This window comes from Drosophila navojoa, chromosome 4 (assembly GCF_054131105.1).
Source record: "Drosophila navojoa isolate 15081-1374.11 chromosome 4, UAZ_NAV_1.0, whole genome shotgun sequence".
NCBI classification, from domain to species: Eukaryota; Metazoa; Arthropoda; class Insecta; order Diptera; family Drosophilidae; genus Drosophila; species Drosophila navojoa.
The window spans coordinates 82,250-96,623 of NC_142892.1; the positions used below are offsets into that span (position 1 = coordinate 82,250).

The 14,374-nt window shown below is 40.5% G+C and overlaps 2 protein-coding genes across 2 annotated transcripts; both read right to left on the reverse strand.

Moving 5' to 3' along the window:
• Nucleotides 1–1,415: 1,415 nt before the first annotated feature.
• Nucleotides 1,416–2,375, reverse strand: Jon65Aiv (Jonah 65Aiv). Its single transcript, XM_018102661.3, has 2 exons — nt 2,080–2,375; nt 1,416–2,019 (listed from the first exon to the last, which is right to left on the reverse strand). Exons 1-2 carry the CDS (start codon nt 2,334–2,336, stop codon nt 1,455–1,457), a joined length of 822 nt encoding a protein of 273 aa, XP_017958150.1. The 5' UTR covers nt 2,337–2,375; the 3' UTR covers nt 1,416–1,454.
• A 1,514-nt stretch (nt 2,376–3,889) lies between these two features.
• On the reverse strand, nt 3,890–5,207 carry LOC108650347 (brachyurin). Its single transcript, XM_018099463.3, has one exon. The coding sequence runs from the start codon at nt 4,954–4,956 to the stop codon at nt 4,015–4,017; it is 942 nt and encodes a 313-aa protein (XP_017954952.1). The 5' UTR covers nt 4,957–5,207; the 3' UTR covers nt 3,890–4,014.
• Between the last annotated feature and the right edge of the window lie 9,167 nt (nt 5,208–14,374).

The window sequence follows — 14,374 nt, forward strand, 5'->3', positions numbered from 1 at the left end:
TTTGATGATGATGACTTAATTAATAATGTAGCCGACTAGTTGACCAAAGCAAAAACCTTTAATTAACTTGATTGGTTGGAATCGTATGTGATTTATTAGCCAGCATGGCATTGACTCTTGACTGGCAGACTGGCGTAATTGATGAACTGTTGTGTTGTTAATTGATCTCGGAGTGCGACTGAAACTTGATTTTATAAGCTAATTAAATAATTGAGAGGTTCTCGCAGGATTTTGTTTTTATTTTATTTTTTGGTCAAAAGTACCGACTTGTTTAGCCGCATATTGCTCTGCATATCGCAAAATTTATAGATATACCTAGAAGCATATAAACCATTTTGTCATATCTAAACCACAAAAAAAAAAAACCGTAAATAATAAAAAACAAGAGTGAAATTTTAAATAAATTTGCGCAATACAAACATTTATCAGCCCGAATGGATATGTTTCCAGTTAGGAGCAGCATCCGGCACTAATTCTGCTGGTATTCCCCTAACGCTACCCAGTTTTGCGAACTTTCTACTTCAGCTTGCCAACTGACAACTCTGGTATGGGAATGGAAACGTGCCTTTAGCTACACAAGAGTAAAGAAGAGTGGCAATGTGAACAGAAGATCAAGTTGACTGATTGCATATAGCAATCTGATACCTCATATACTGAAATTTTTACTAAGTACTTTCCAGTTCTCAAGACGTGGCACGTTGATAAAATTGATTCATTTATTTATAAAGATTAGATTGCCCAAGTATATAGAGTAATGTGTCCGTTGAGCCAGTAAAGACGATCTGTGTTTTAATATTAATATGAATCACGTTGCATAAATGCTTCTATTTGAACAACACAAGCATATATATGCCTTTCCTAGCTTCCACTTGTAAAGGCACATAGAATACATTTTGTGTGTTTGTATATATTTATTTTATTCGGCACACTTTATTTAAATTTAAATTTTGATTTTTATTATTTCATTTGTACTTTTTTAAGTAAATAATTTCTTCCGTCTCCCTGCAAAAAGAAAATATTGTAAAAAGACGTAAAAAAGAAAACTGAAGAGAAATGTAGATGAATGAAAATTTGTGCCATTATTTAAATGCGTTGTAATAACCTAAATGTTGACATATTGTCAGGCTGCCATGCCACCGCAGCAAACGGCAACTTTCACTTGAGCTTAAGTTTTGCTGTTTTTTGTTTTTTGCTCTTAAATTTGTTCAGTTGTTGTTTTTTGTTAAGGTGTCGCCGTGGCAATTTAATGAATTTTAATTTTAATGAAAACTTATGTGCGCATAACAGCTGTTGCCAAGTGTGGACGCGTTTCTCTTTGCAATTGTCGCTTAATGTCAATTTAAAATTTTGAAGCTATTGTACGAATTCATTTGTAGGACTAAAAGGTAGTGAAAGTAATTTACGTAATTTCGTTAAATGCTTTGTTTTTATTATGTGTTTGAAGTTTCTGACATTTAGTAGGAGATGTTTGTATTAGCGTTGATCCAGGAGAGGAAAGCGGTCACACGGGTGAAGGCAGCTGGGTAGCCCAGCTGGCAGCCAGCAGCAGCACCAAAGGAGGTCACACCAACCAGGACCTTGCTAGCCTCGAGCACCAATGGGCCGCCAGAGTCACCGCTGCAGGTGGACTTGCCGCCAGTTGTGGCGATACAGATGTTGGATGAGGTGACAATGTTGGTGCCGTAGGTGGCGGCGCACTTAGCGTTGGAAATAACGGTGGCTGCTACATACTGTAGGTTGGTGGCAACAGAGTTGGAAGAGTCGCTGGTTAGGCCCCAGCCAGAAGCGATAACAGTGGAACCCTCATAGGTGGAGTACGAGCTGGCAATGGCGGGTAGCTTGACGACTTGAATTCTGCTGGAGAAGGCAACAGCGGGGATCTTGATCAGGGAGATATCGTTCTTCAGAGTATTGGTGTTCCAGCCGGAGTGAATGATGACGTTGGACTTGGAAACGGTCTGGCTAACCTCGGGTGAGGTGCGGACAGTAGCGCCCAGATAGACGGTCACAGACTGAATGCTAAAAACGGAATCAAAAATGAGCAACTGCATCCAATATTTGACTTTTATGAATATTTACCCTTCGGTACAGTGAGCAGCGGTCAGTACCCAGGTGTTACCAATCAGAGAGCCACCACACCAGGAGGAGGAAATAGGAGAAATTTTGAGGGATAGACCCACCTGGTATGGGAATTGGCCAACGCTAGCCTGCTGGCCATTGGTTATACGGCCTTCAATGTTGTCTAGAACTGGCATCACACGGTGGCGATGGACCAGCTCGCTTTCGGGGAAAGCAGACGCGGCCACAGCCAAAGCAAGAATGATCAGAAACTTCATGTTGTTTAGTTAGTTAAAATACAACTGCCATTTATCCGCCAATCGTCGCTTTTTTATAGTAGCCCATCGAATATTGTTGCTCCAGGTGTTTAGATAAGATATGTGCTCAGTACGGCACACGTCACGTCTGCTCGTAGCCGATTCCAAGTCGAAGTAGTCTAGTCTTATCAAAACGCAGGCATAACAAAGGAAGATTTCAGCCGATTTGGCACCAACTAAAATTTTTTAATCAATTATCTTGTAGAAACCGTTCAGATTTGTTGTAAACCAAATAAACCGAGTAACATTCGTTTATTAACTTACACATGGTCAGCCCTTTGAGAGTGCTCACTGTAGATTGCAATGATGAGCATTAAATGGTCTTAGATCAGATTCCCATCTATCTTATCGTTAGACCGTATCAGCTTCAATTCTAAGCTGACTGTTCCGTCGGCTGTGTAAAGTTAAGCTCTTAAGATCGATCATAAATTTTTCAAAAGATCTGTGATTTTAAAAGTCTTTATGAATGTTTCGTTCTTTAAGTGCCGATGATTTTTTAAGGCAATTGAAATATTGGTTTCTTTAATTTAATTTCTATCGTGTACTGACTAAGTGGTATTTAATTTCCAAAAAGTTATTATATCATTGAAGTCGAAGTTAGCTTACGACGTTTGGACACTCTTATTATCATATCGGGTAATGAACGTAAATTTATATTAGGGAAAACCATCTTGATGTGATCTTAATTTAAGATAAGATACTTCTGACGTCTGGCAGCGAAAGGAGTTTCATTATAATGCCGCTATGCTGTGTCATTTAGTTCATTCGCACGACGCATTAATTGGTATCAAAGTACTCAGAGTCAATAATTGGCATTATTTCAAAATAAAAAAATATATTTATACCCATACAGAAACTTTAAGCTGACCGCAAGAGTTTTTTTTGGTTATTTTCACTTATCAACACTCGAGTCGTGATTGCGCAATCTGCGGTTGGCCGTTTCTCTAGGGAAAGGTTGCAATTGAAGAGGCTTTGAGCCCACAAAGAGAAAAGTGAATGGAATGGAAATTCAAAGCTTCTAATTAAAAGAGAGCACGTATCGTCTAAAAATATAAATACATTTATAAGTGATTAGCTAGAAGGTACCCTGCAAGTCGCAAATTAATAAAAAAGTATTAGCTTCAAAGAGTCATGCCAAAAAAAAAAAGAAAGTTGTCTGAGTATAGTTAAATCATCAGTAACCCATATCCTTCACAGATAGAATAATAAATTCATTATACTTTTATAAATATAATAATGCGATAATTAACAATTTAACATCATTTTATCAGAGTCATTGGAACTGAGTGTTTGTGCCTTGTATTGTAATTGTATGTTTCTCCGGTTTTATGGACATATTGTGAAGTATTTGGCTGCCATTTGATTGTTGTAATGCTTATTTTTACTTATAGCTTGCAATTTCCATTTGGCAAAAAATGGCCGTTTGATGCTACCCGAAGGCAACTCGGTCTGTCAAAGAGTAATTGTCGTCCTCGCATTCGATAGTCGGGACTCGATATCGTTGCTAACGTTTCGAACTAATTGGTTATATTGTTGGGACATTCCAGAACTTTGGTTATATTGTTAAGCAATTAATAGCTAACAATTGGGCGTTAATTGCATTTAGTTGACTGTTGTCTGGTAAACTCGAGGTCTCCTCCTACTCAATGCTTTGCAGGTCCGTCTCGCCCAGAATCCATTCCAAATAGGCTGTGATGCGCGTGTAGACAGTTGGCGAGCCCTGCTCACAGCCATTGGTGCTGCCGAATGAGGTTACTCCAATCAAATAGCTGACATTGTGCCAACGATAGACCAGTGGACCACCGGAATCGCCCTGGCAGCTGCCACGACCCTCTCGCCCATCGCTGCAAATGTGACGCTGCGGGCTAACCAAGCCAGGCAAAAAGTAGCAAATGCACCTCTCTTGCTCTAGCACGGGAACATCCACATAGTGTAGGAGATTGGCTTCTGGGGATTGAGTGTCATTTGTGCCATCTCCCAGAGCACCCCATCCGGAGCTGCTGACCAGTTGTCCCTGCAGCAACGATTGCTGCATAAAATCGAGCGCCAGAGGAATGGGTTGCACCCTTGTGCTGGGCGTGGCCGAGTGGGGCAGATGTATTAGGGCCAAATCATGATAGCCCGCAAAGCCTAGATAGCCCGGAAATACATTAAAATTCCATATATGCACCTGAAAAATTTGGGTTGCTGTTGCAGCGTCTGCATAGCTATTGCTGCCTAGATAAATCTGACCACTTTCGGCCTCATTCAGGCAATGCGCTGCAGTCAGAACATAGTTTAGACTAATAAGGGATCCACCACATTGCGTGGAATATCCTTGACGTCGATGCAACAGCAATGCGGCTTGATAGGGAAACATTCCCGGCTCGGCCAGTTCGCCCCGAGCTATGCGAGTGCTTACTTCTAGCTGTTGGTCTGGCAGCTGGTATTTCTTGCATTTGCGCTGCCAGCTCTCATAGGCCAGCTGCCAGCGCGCAGAGAGGACTTCCTCCGGATCATCATCATGGTGGCCGGTTGAGATCCACGCCTGCGTAGGCCTGAAGCCAAGCAAACAGAGAAGCAATGTGAGCGTGTGAAGCATTACAGTTGACTATGACGTGCCACTTGACAAGTTTCTTGTTTATATACATATACATACACAAGCGGGCCGGCACGTGTCTGGGCCCCTTTGTTTAATTGAATTGGGCGGTATATTTCGATGCGAATTGCACACAGAAACCAGCAGCTGTTTGGCATTCAATTTTAGCCAGTTTCGTGTAATTGCCACACGTTTCAGCGATTATGTTGCTTAGGCCTTCGTCTTTAACTATAGCCGGAGACGAATGAGAACCTAAGTGCGGCAAAGAGTATATAGCAAAACAATACCCTATAGGCAGCAGTTCGTTTCAAATGATAATTTCCATATACATAAATGTATGTAAATATCGCCTCTTAAATTTTTTGATATGAAATTAAAAAGTATTGGTTTGGCTAAAGTGGACAGTCACACACATATTCTAAATACCCATCTTCGCAAATTACAGGGTATAACTACCAATGCGCTGCTCCCCGCTGTAGCTCGGCCGCAATTGTAGCTGCAGTTGCCTTAATTACATTGCGACTCATTTGAGGCATCTTTCCCAATTACATGCCTTAATTGGCGTGGTGGCGGATTTTAGCAGTACTCATCAATGTTCTTGGCTTATCGTTCATATATTGTGATTCAGTTACTATATGCACAAAAAAATACACAGACATCACGACCTATCAATTTTTTATTAAGTAAATTTAATTTTATTAAGTAAATTTAATCGATTGTCAACGGTTCTCATAAATATTATCTAATGCTATATCAGTTTGCAGTAAGATTAAGTAATATTACTGAAATATGTATGTGTATATATATGTATATCTATATGTATATATGATATATATCATTTGTATTATGGAAAAATATTTTATTATGCTTTTAATTATTGAACTTTCTTTTATATAGGCTGCAGGCTGTAATAAAATATTTTTCCATAATACAAATGAGTTATGAATAACAATCTTGTGTCCTGGAATGTTAATTTTCTATAGCCCAAATTCTTTGAATTCTTTTAACTTTTATTTAGTTCATAAGAACAAACGGAAAGAAAAACTGTTTTAACTTTAATCTAATGTTGTTGGCTTTCAATAAACCTATTTCCTGTACCGCCCCATTCAATTTTTATTGGTTCTTTGTTTTTGTTGTTGTTGCGTGTTGCTAAACTTATCTTGTTCTACTTCTTCGTCATGTATTGCCCGCCTCGGTTTTTATGTTTATGCGGAAATCTGCAGAAATTGTGTCAATATCAATAAAATTAGATTAGTATCGACGGCAGCAAACAAGCAAAGTGTGTCAAGCTAGTCAGCCAGTCAACAAATAAACTCACTCACACACACACTCGTGCAACACGCACGCACAGCTTCATGTGAAACATTCACATCCACATTGTTACGGGAGGCAGCACTTCCGACCTGCGGCCTTCGTAAACACAATTGCCTCGGTATGTGTGTCTGTGTGTGTGTGTGTGTGTGTGACAAATGCTTAAATGCCTTGAAATTGTTGTAATTTCCCAAAAAGAAAGAAGGGAGGCGGCCAGAATACGAGCGACGAACTTTTACTCAGTTAAAACATGCGCCACACTTAATCTCAGTTAATTTTCTTAATGGAAAAGTTTTCACGGGTCTCCTCCCGTCTGCTGGTCCTTGCCACATTCAATTTTTTCTCCTCTCCTACGATTTGTGGCATTTGTCGCCCTATGCGCAGACTGAGTATACTGAGAAAATAGGCAGCGGATTGAAATTACTTTTCGGGCGCATATCTTTTTTTTTGCTTGGCATTTCGGATAATTTTCATAATGCGAAAATTAGAAAAGTTTCTGGTCAACACGTTGTTGGCTATTGGATTTAAATTTTTATGGCGCGGCAGAGGCTTCTTGGCTTTTTTGTGACTTTCGCTCAAAGCTGTTTTCCTATTGATTTCACATTCAGAACATTTACATGCTATTATCGCATCGCTTACCAACGCCAAGCGATAGCCCAAAGCGATTCCATTTCCATTGCGGATGCTGTTGTTGTTTTCCACGTTTTTCACCGCTTTTTTTACAGCTTTCCCCTGCGGTCTCATGCTCTCCCGATTCGACAACAATGACGTAATCTTTTATATAAACACAGCCAACACTTTTCAGGAGTTGCTGCTTCTACGCTCCGCCATTTCACTTAGCCAAGAAATTCAGTTCGAGTAACGGAGAAGCATCACGTGACGAGTGATGGAGTGCACTTCTGTGTCCGCTCTTTCACTTCAAAATGTGCGATTTCAATTATTAAAAGCAAAGGTACACAACGCTTAAATTGAATCAGCAACGGCTGAGTGATGTTTGCCGCCCACAGCAATCCCTGATAAAAACAAAACAACCACGCTAACCAGAAAAAGTGTTTGGCTAAAACAAAAAGTATGGAATCTAGCAACGAAGCATGCAAAAGAAAGTTGGCAATAAATGTTAACGCGAGTTATGTGCAAAATGTGCGAAACACGTGACAGGCCGGACAAGAATTCAAAATCGCGACAGCAACTGGTAGCTAGGTGAGACTGAAAGATGCCCTACGTAATATGGTGTCATACATTTAACAAATAGTGTGCAAGACTTTAAGGTATCCAGATTCTAAATTAAAATGTATATATATATATTATTAAATGTATATATAATTAATATGTATATATAAGAAATTTAGAGTATAAGAAGAAGCTATTGCTGAACATGCTGGTCATCAGAACGCGACGCCACTTAACAAATCCCAAGTTGTCGTTGCGTGCCACGTGACTGGAATAGACGAAAGCGTGTTGAGAAACAATAGCTTTGCTTTGGCCAGCTGGAATTCGACTGTCCCTGTTCCTCTCTTGCCCTCTCACGCGATAGCCAGAGCTCAGTGGAGTGATGCTTGTGGGTTTGGTGGCGTAGGAGTACACCGGGAAAACGTTTTCACGCACGCTCGCCTTGTAGCGTCGCCTGGCCGACCTGCCGCGCTTAATTTCCGCTTGTAATGGACGCACAATAAATCGTGGACAGCGTTCCTGTGGCGCGCAATCTCAAACCTTTGGAATCTCAGGCTGCACGACAATGGAATACATCTTTTGTTTGAACTTGTTGTTGTCTTCACACACCTGCGAGCTTAACGTGCGCCCAGCTTCTATTCAATTTTGAAAGTGTGAGGAGAGGCACATCGGGGTTGAAACCGGTCTGTCTGTATGTCTGTAAATTAACAGCATAACTAACAGGTTGAGCTAGTTGAACTAAATTCAAAGTGGGTTTTTGAACGAGTTTGGCGTCTGTCGAGCTTGAAAACCGATTTTGATATGTCGATCTAAGCTTAAGCATGAACACCTCTATATTTTTTACCCAACACTGTAAATACGCCTATTTACATTAGGAAATTCTTATGGGCTATTCATTCATACTTATTCATACGAGTCATTCTTTTATTATACCCTGAACCCATTGAAAATGGGAAATCAGGGTATAATGTTTTTTTTTAAAAGTATGTAACAGGCATATATTCTTGATCAGGGCGACGAGCTGAGTCGATTTGGCCCTGTCCATCTGTCTGTCTGTCCGTCCGTCCGTCCGTATGTATGAACGCGTCGATCTCAGAAGATATAAGAGCTAGAGACTTGAAATTTTTTTTCCTAGGTCCGTGTATATCACGCGCATATCAAGTTGATCACTAAAAATCGATAACTACTCCCGATGATTTATTATCGATTAAAAACCTTATCGAAAGCTAGTTATTTAATTATAGCGCCTACACCTTTAGAGCTAGAGATTTCAAATTTTAAATGTAGATTCATGAGTATATAATTTCGGTTTTTGTTAAAATTTAGCCCGCACCCCCAAATTCGACCCCTCACCCTCACCTTTGTAAAAGGCGTATTTCAAGTAGTAGAGACTTGTGCTTTGGAATGTACATACATTTGAACATTATGATAATGTTCTGAGTTTCATTAAGATTGGACGTCTAAAAATTATATTATTCAACAAATAAATTCTCATAATATTGCCCGCACTGCAGCGCAGCCCAAGCGCAGTCGCTCCTTACTGCGCAGTTAGCAGAGCGCGTTCTAGCTAGAGCTTTCAAATTTTAAATGTAGATTCATGAGTATATAATTTCGGTTTTTGTTAAAATTTACCCCGCACCCCTAAATTCGACCCCTCACCCTCACCTTTGTAAAAGGCGTATTTCAAGTAGTAGAGACTTGTGCTTTGGAATGTACATACATTTGAACATTATGATAATGTTCTGAGTTTCATTAAGATTGGACGTCTAGAAATTATATTATTCAACAAATAAATTCTCATAATATTGCCCGCACTGCAGCGCAGCCCAAGCGCAGTCGCTGCTTACTGCGCAGTTAGCAGAGCGCGTTCTAATACGTGCGTGTGTATGTATGTGTGCCTAAAACAGGTGCAGAGTGATTGGAATATCAGACTGGAGGGTTCAGGGTATCTCCTAGTCGGGCAGTCTCGACTAGAGGCTTCTTACTTGTTCTAAGTGAAATTGCTAGCTGAAAGAGAAACTCTTCGCCTGGAATATATGTGGTTTAGTCCTACTTTACGTTTGCTATGTCCCTTTATTCTCTCTCTCTCTCTCTTCCTGTCCTCTTTTCTTTCTGTGTTTTGTGCGCTTTGTCCATATCATACCATAATTTAAAATGGAAAATCCTTTTAACTTGCCACCGCAAGGTGCCAATTGCCAGGGCCATTTTTATTGTCGCCTCGTTAGTCAGAGAGTTGAATGGGATAACTATTGCCAAATGCTCGACTGTTGCCCGCGCTGAATGTGCGTGTCGCCTAAGCCAGGCGATAAGGTGTGCACATTTGAGAGCCACCTGCCTGTCTTTTACCCCATGCATACATATAGCCAGTTGGTACGTGCTTTTCCTTGCTGCTGTTGATAAATTGCTATATTGGATTGCTGGCTGTGGGCAGCGGACAGCGAACAGGGACACAAGGACAGGGTCAAAGGTAAAGCCGTTAATTTATTAGACCGAATGGCAAACAAAATGCCAGCAACACATAAATAAGCGAATGGCTGTGGCCGGCACTTTGAAGCACTTTTGGTATTCTTGAAATTGAGCAATGTCGGCTAACACACATGCACACACACACACACCAAAACACTCTCGCAAACTTTATATCAGGTACTGTGTGTCTTTAACGATTCGGCTTTATCGCGTGGCTTCGACTTGTGTCTAAGCGGCATATAAATTTCAATGGTCAAAATAGCGCGCTAAGCTGCAACTTTGTGTGGGTAGCCAAGCATCATTGTGAGCAAACACCCAGCGTGGCTAGGTGTGTGCGTGGTCGTGTATGTGTGTGGGATGGGCAACAATAGAGCAACTGCAATGCATATTCAATAATGTCCTCGCTTTCAACTTTTGTGCAGTTGAAAATCTGCATAAAGCCAGAGAAGGAGATAGAACTAGTTGGAAAGAGAGAGATATTTAGTAAAAGAGATAGATAGATAGCTACGCTAGCTGAATATAGATGGCAATACATTAAACAATGCGCCAAAGCCGTGGACTAAAGTTCTTGCCTGCGAAAAATAGAAAAACGAATTAAACAAAAAGCCAGTCGAGCTACGTACGCGTATGTATGTGTCTTTCTGTATGTATGTATGTATGTATGTATGAGTGTGTTGACACAGCAACAATAACGAGAGAAAAAAACCAACAACAACAACAGCGGCTACATTAGCAACAATGGGGCCTAACCAGGAGCAGCTGCAACAATGACAAAAATGAATGCCAGCTTACGAGTGCATGTGTGTGTGTGAGTGAGTGAGGGAGGGAGGTAGTGAGTGAGTGCATGCGTATGTGTATTATTATGGTACTATTTCGATATGGTAATGTCAGCATGCATTGTGTGCGAGTGTGTGGGGCTGCTAAGACGGCAGCCACTGTCGCGTTAACTGGCTATTGTTTGCAGCTTCAGCCGTAACCACACTTCGCTAACTGTTACGCCCTGTGTTCCTTAGGATCCATCAACCTGTCGGCGGCTGCTTTTGTAGTCTTGTTGTTGTTGCGTCAGCAAATGCATTGTATTAATGCCACACGCTTTGCCAGAGTCTATTGAGTATGGGCTACGCGGTGTATATAGAGCAGCCGGATTTTACTTCACCTATGCAGGAATATAGAACAGACGGGTTTTACCTTACATTATGCAGAGAGAGAGAGAACACGAAATTTACAGGTTCAATATTGGTCGCCTGTATAATATACATATATGTTATATACATATAGATATATAAGGCACTGAGCATTTCTCTGCAGCTTTTCGCTTAGTGTCAACGTCTTAGTTGATTTATGTGTTCTCTAAAAAGGTTAATGAGAGCTTTTCTGATTCCATAGCTTTCCCTCGCTGCAATGGCTATAAGAAGGGCAATGCGTTGCATTGTTCTTTGTGCATTAAGTTCCACAGAATATTAGTTTGGTGTTAGTTGACCGAACCAACTGTTTGAAGAAACTTTTAAGTGCCATCAAAGTGGAAAAGTTAATGCAAAATACGAATATGAATGAGAATGCAATATGCCAACTGGCGATCTCTCTGCCCGTAGTCATGTTGACTTCTCTCCAATAGCATGCAATTTAGGTTGTGCAAACAAGTGAGAGCGTGAACAGCAGCGCACAGGCCAACTTAATATTGCCCTACGGCCATTGGTCAACATTGGCAATTGTGCAAAAAATCCATGAAAACATATTTGGCAATGTCAGAGCAACAACTGAAGTATCAGTAGCAGCAGCTGCTGCAGTTGCAGGGTCAATGTTGATATTGGAGTTGATTCTGGTCATAGACTCGACTCTGTCATAGAGGCCATAAAATCAGGCAGCCAATGAGTCGTGTGACCAAATAGCTAATATAGTTACCACTGCAGTATGGGCAAATTAATGAGGTGTCCTTGTCTAGCCAGTCAGGCAAGCTTTGTATTCGGCTTTTGACTTTAACAACTCGGCACTCGAGTGCCAGACAAGATTAGCATTTACCGCTTATATATATGTATATATTTTGTTCTTTTTGACAGTTTAACATTTCGCCAGACAATGTTTGCTTCCACACTGTTACTACCACTTAAGCACTTCCTTCTGTGAACATATACAAAACGACGAAGAAAGGAAGAGGAGGACAACGCTTGGTTGTTACTTTTTATTGTTTTGCGCGCATGTAATTCATTTTTTGCTCCCTTTTTTGGCAGCTCTTTTGTTGCAGTTTTAATGACAGCCTCCGAACCAAGCAGCTCTCGAAATTGTCGCCTTAAACTCAGCAAAGACGTCGCGACGCTTCAGAGTATGCAACTTTTTTAATGGGCTCGGTACAAGTTTTTATATTTTTGCTGTTGGGCGTAAAATGTTGGACAGTTCGGGGGTTTTTAACTTGAGAATGCGCCGCGTCAGCTGCATTATGCGAGTTCTTGGAGGTATGAAACAGTTTAGTTAGATATACACTGATTGGGTTTGAAAATCTGAATTTTAAAGAGCTTGGAAAAAGAGAGAGATTTAAAGCACATTGAGAAAGTAAAAGTCTTATAAAAGATAGATTCACTAAGAACATTCTATATGAGAGACAAATTACAAGCAAATTTTAAGCTGTAAAACAAATAGTCATATGAATTTCGGTTGCCCAAAATATCTAAATTCATTTCCAGCTTTAGCGCAATTTAAACTTCTAGTTGAGCAGCAAAGCAATGCCTGCGGCACTTCGGTCCATTTAAATAAGAGTTATAAAAAGTTGCCTGTTGCCGCGTTTACCTCGCAGCCATAAAACACTCAACGCGCATACGCCATGTGTTACAGCAAATTAAAGCAAACCTACGAGAAAAAAAGGAAAGAGAGCATTTAAGACAGCGTCAAAAAGCAGCTCATGCCACATCCAAAACATTTTTAATTAGCCTAATGAAAAAGTTCAAATGTAAGGGAAAAAGAAAAATCTTGCAATTTTCAGAGCTGCGACAACAAAAGGCGATGGTTGCCGACAAATGGGTAAAACGCAGCGCAAATAGGAGAGCAATAATTTTCGCCATTGTTTGCACTGAAAGAGGAGCGGCAGGATGTTAAGGAGCTGAAAAAGAAATGCAATAAACGTGAAGTGGGAGAGTAAGAGAGAGGAAGCGAGCGGGAGGTGGAGATGGGGGTTGCAAAAATGCTCGTAAATAATACAAATATGAGAAGGCTGCTCGTCTTAACTGAAGCCCTGGCTATTCGTCATTGTCCATTAAGCCCATCAGCAAATAGCGCTCATTACGAAAATGGCGACGGTACGATTGGAAAATGTTCAATTAAAAATAAAGCTTTCCTTGGTCGCTTAAGGACATATATAAACTACTTACGAATTATGGGAAACAGCAGACACTGCCTCATAATTGATTTTTGCTGTTGTTATTTCCGAGTCACTTTGTCTTATTAAATATTTAATTGCGAAGTTGTCAGAGACATCCACATTGAATGACTGGTCTCTACAACAACATCAACAAACAAGAAAGAAAGCTCTAGTCGAGACAGCTCGACTACGAGATCCCCTGAACCCTACAAGCAACTGATATTTCAATAATAATTAGCAAACACACACGCACACACACACACACACACACACGCATACAAACAAACAAACGCATATACACACACTCACATATACAGGCGATTGCGCTTGGGTTGCGCTGCAGTGTTGGCAATATAATGACAACTTATTTGTTGAATAATTTAATTTCTAGACGTACGATCGTAATGAAACTTTCAGAACGTAATCATAATGTTAAAATGTATGTGTATACCGAATCACAAGTCTCTAGTATTTGATATACGACTTTTACAAAGATGAGGGTGAGGGGGTGGATTTAGGGGTGGGGGGTAAATTTTAACAAAAACCGAAATTGTATAAAATACATCTTTATATACATTTTAAATTTGGAGACTCTAGCTTGAAAGATGTAGGAGATATAATTCTTTAAGTGATCGTCGATAAGGTTTTTTATCGATAAAAAAGTATCGGAATGAGTTATCGTTTTTTAGTGATAAACTCGATATGCGCGTGATATATACGGACATTTAAAAAAAAAGTTGAAGTCTCTAGCTCTTATATCTTCTGAAATCGACGCGTTCATACATACGGACGGACGGACGGACGGACGGACGGACGGACGGACGGACGGACGGACGGACGGACGGACGGACAGACAGACGGACAGGGCCAAATCGACTCAGCTTGTCGCCCCGATCAAGAATATATATACTTTGTGGGGTCTGCCACGCCTCCTTCTGCCTGTTACATACTTTTAACAAAACCATTATACCCTGATTTCCCATTTTCAATGGGTTCAGGGTATAAAAACAATGCAATAACTGACAGAAAATTAAGTTGAAAACTTTATCGCGCTCATGAATACTGTAGGTGGCCAATGGGCCAATTGCTCGAGTCTATTTGCCAATCCGACAATTATTTAAATGC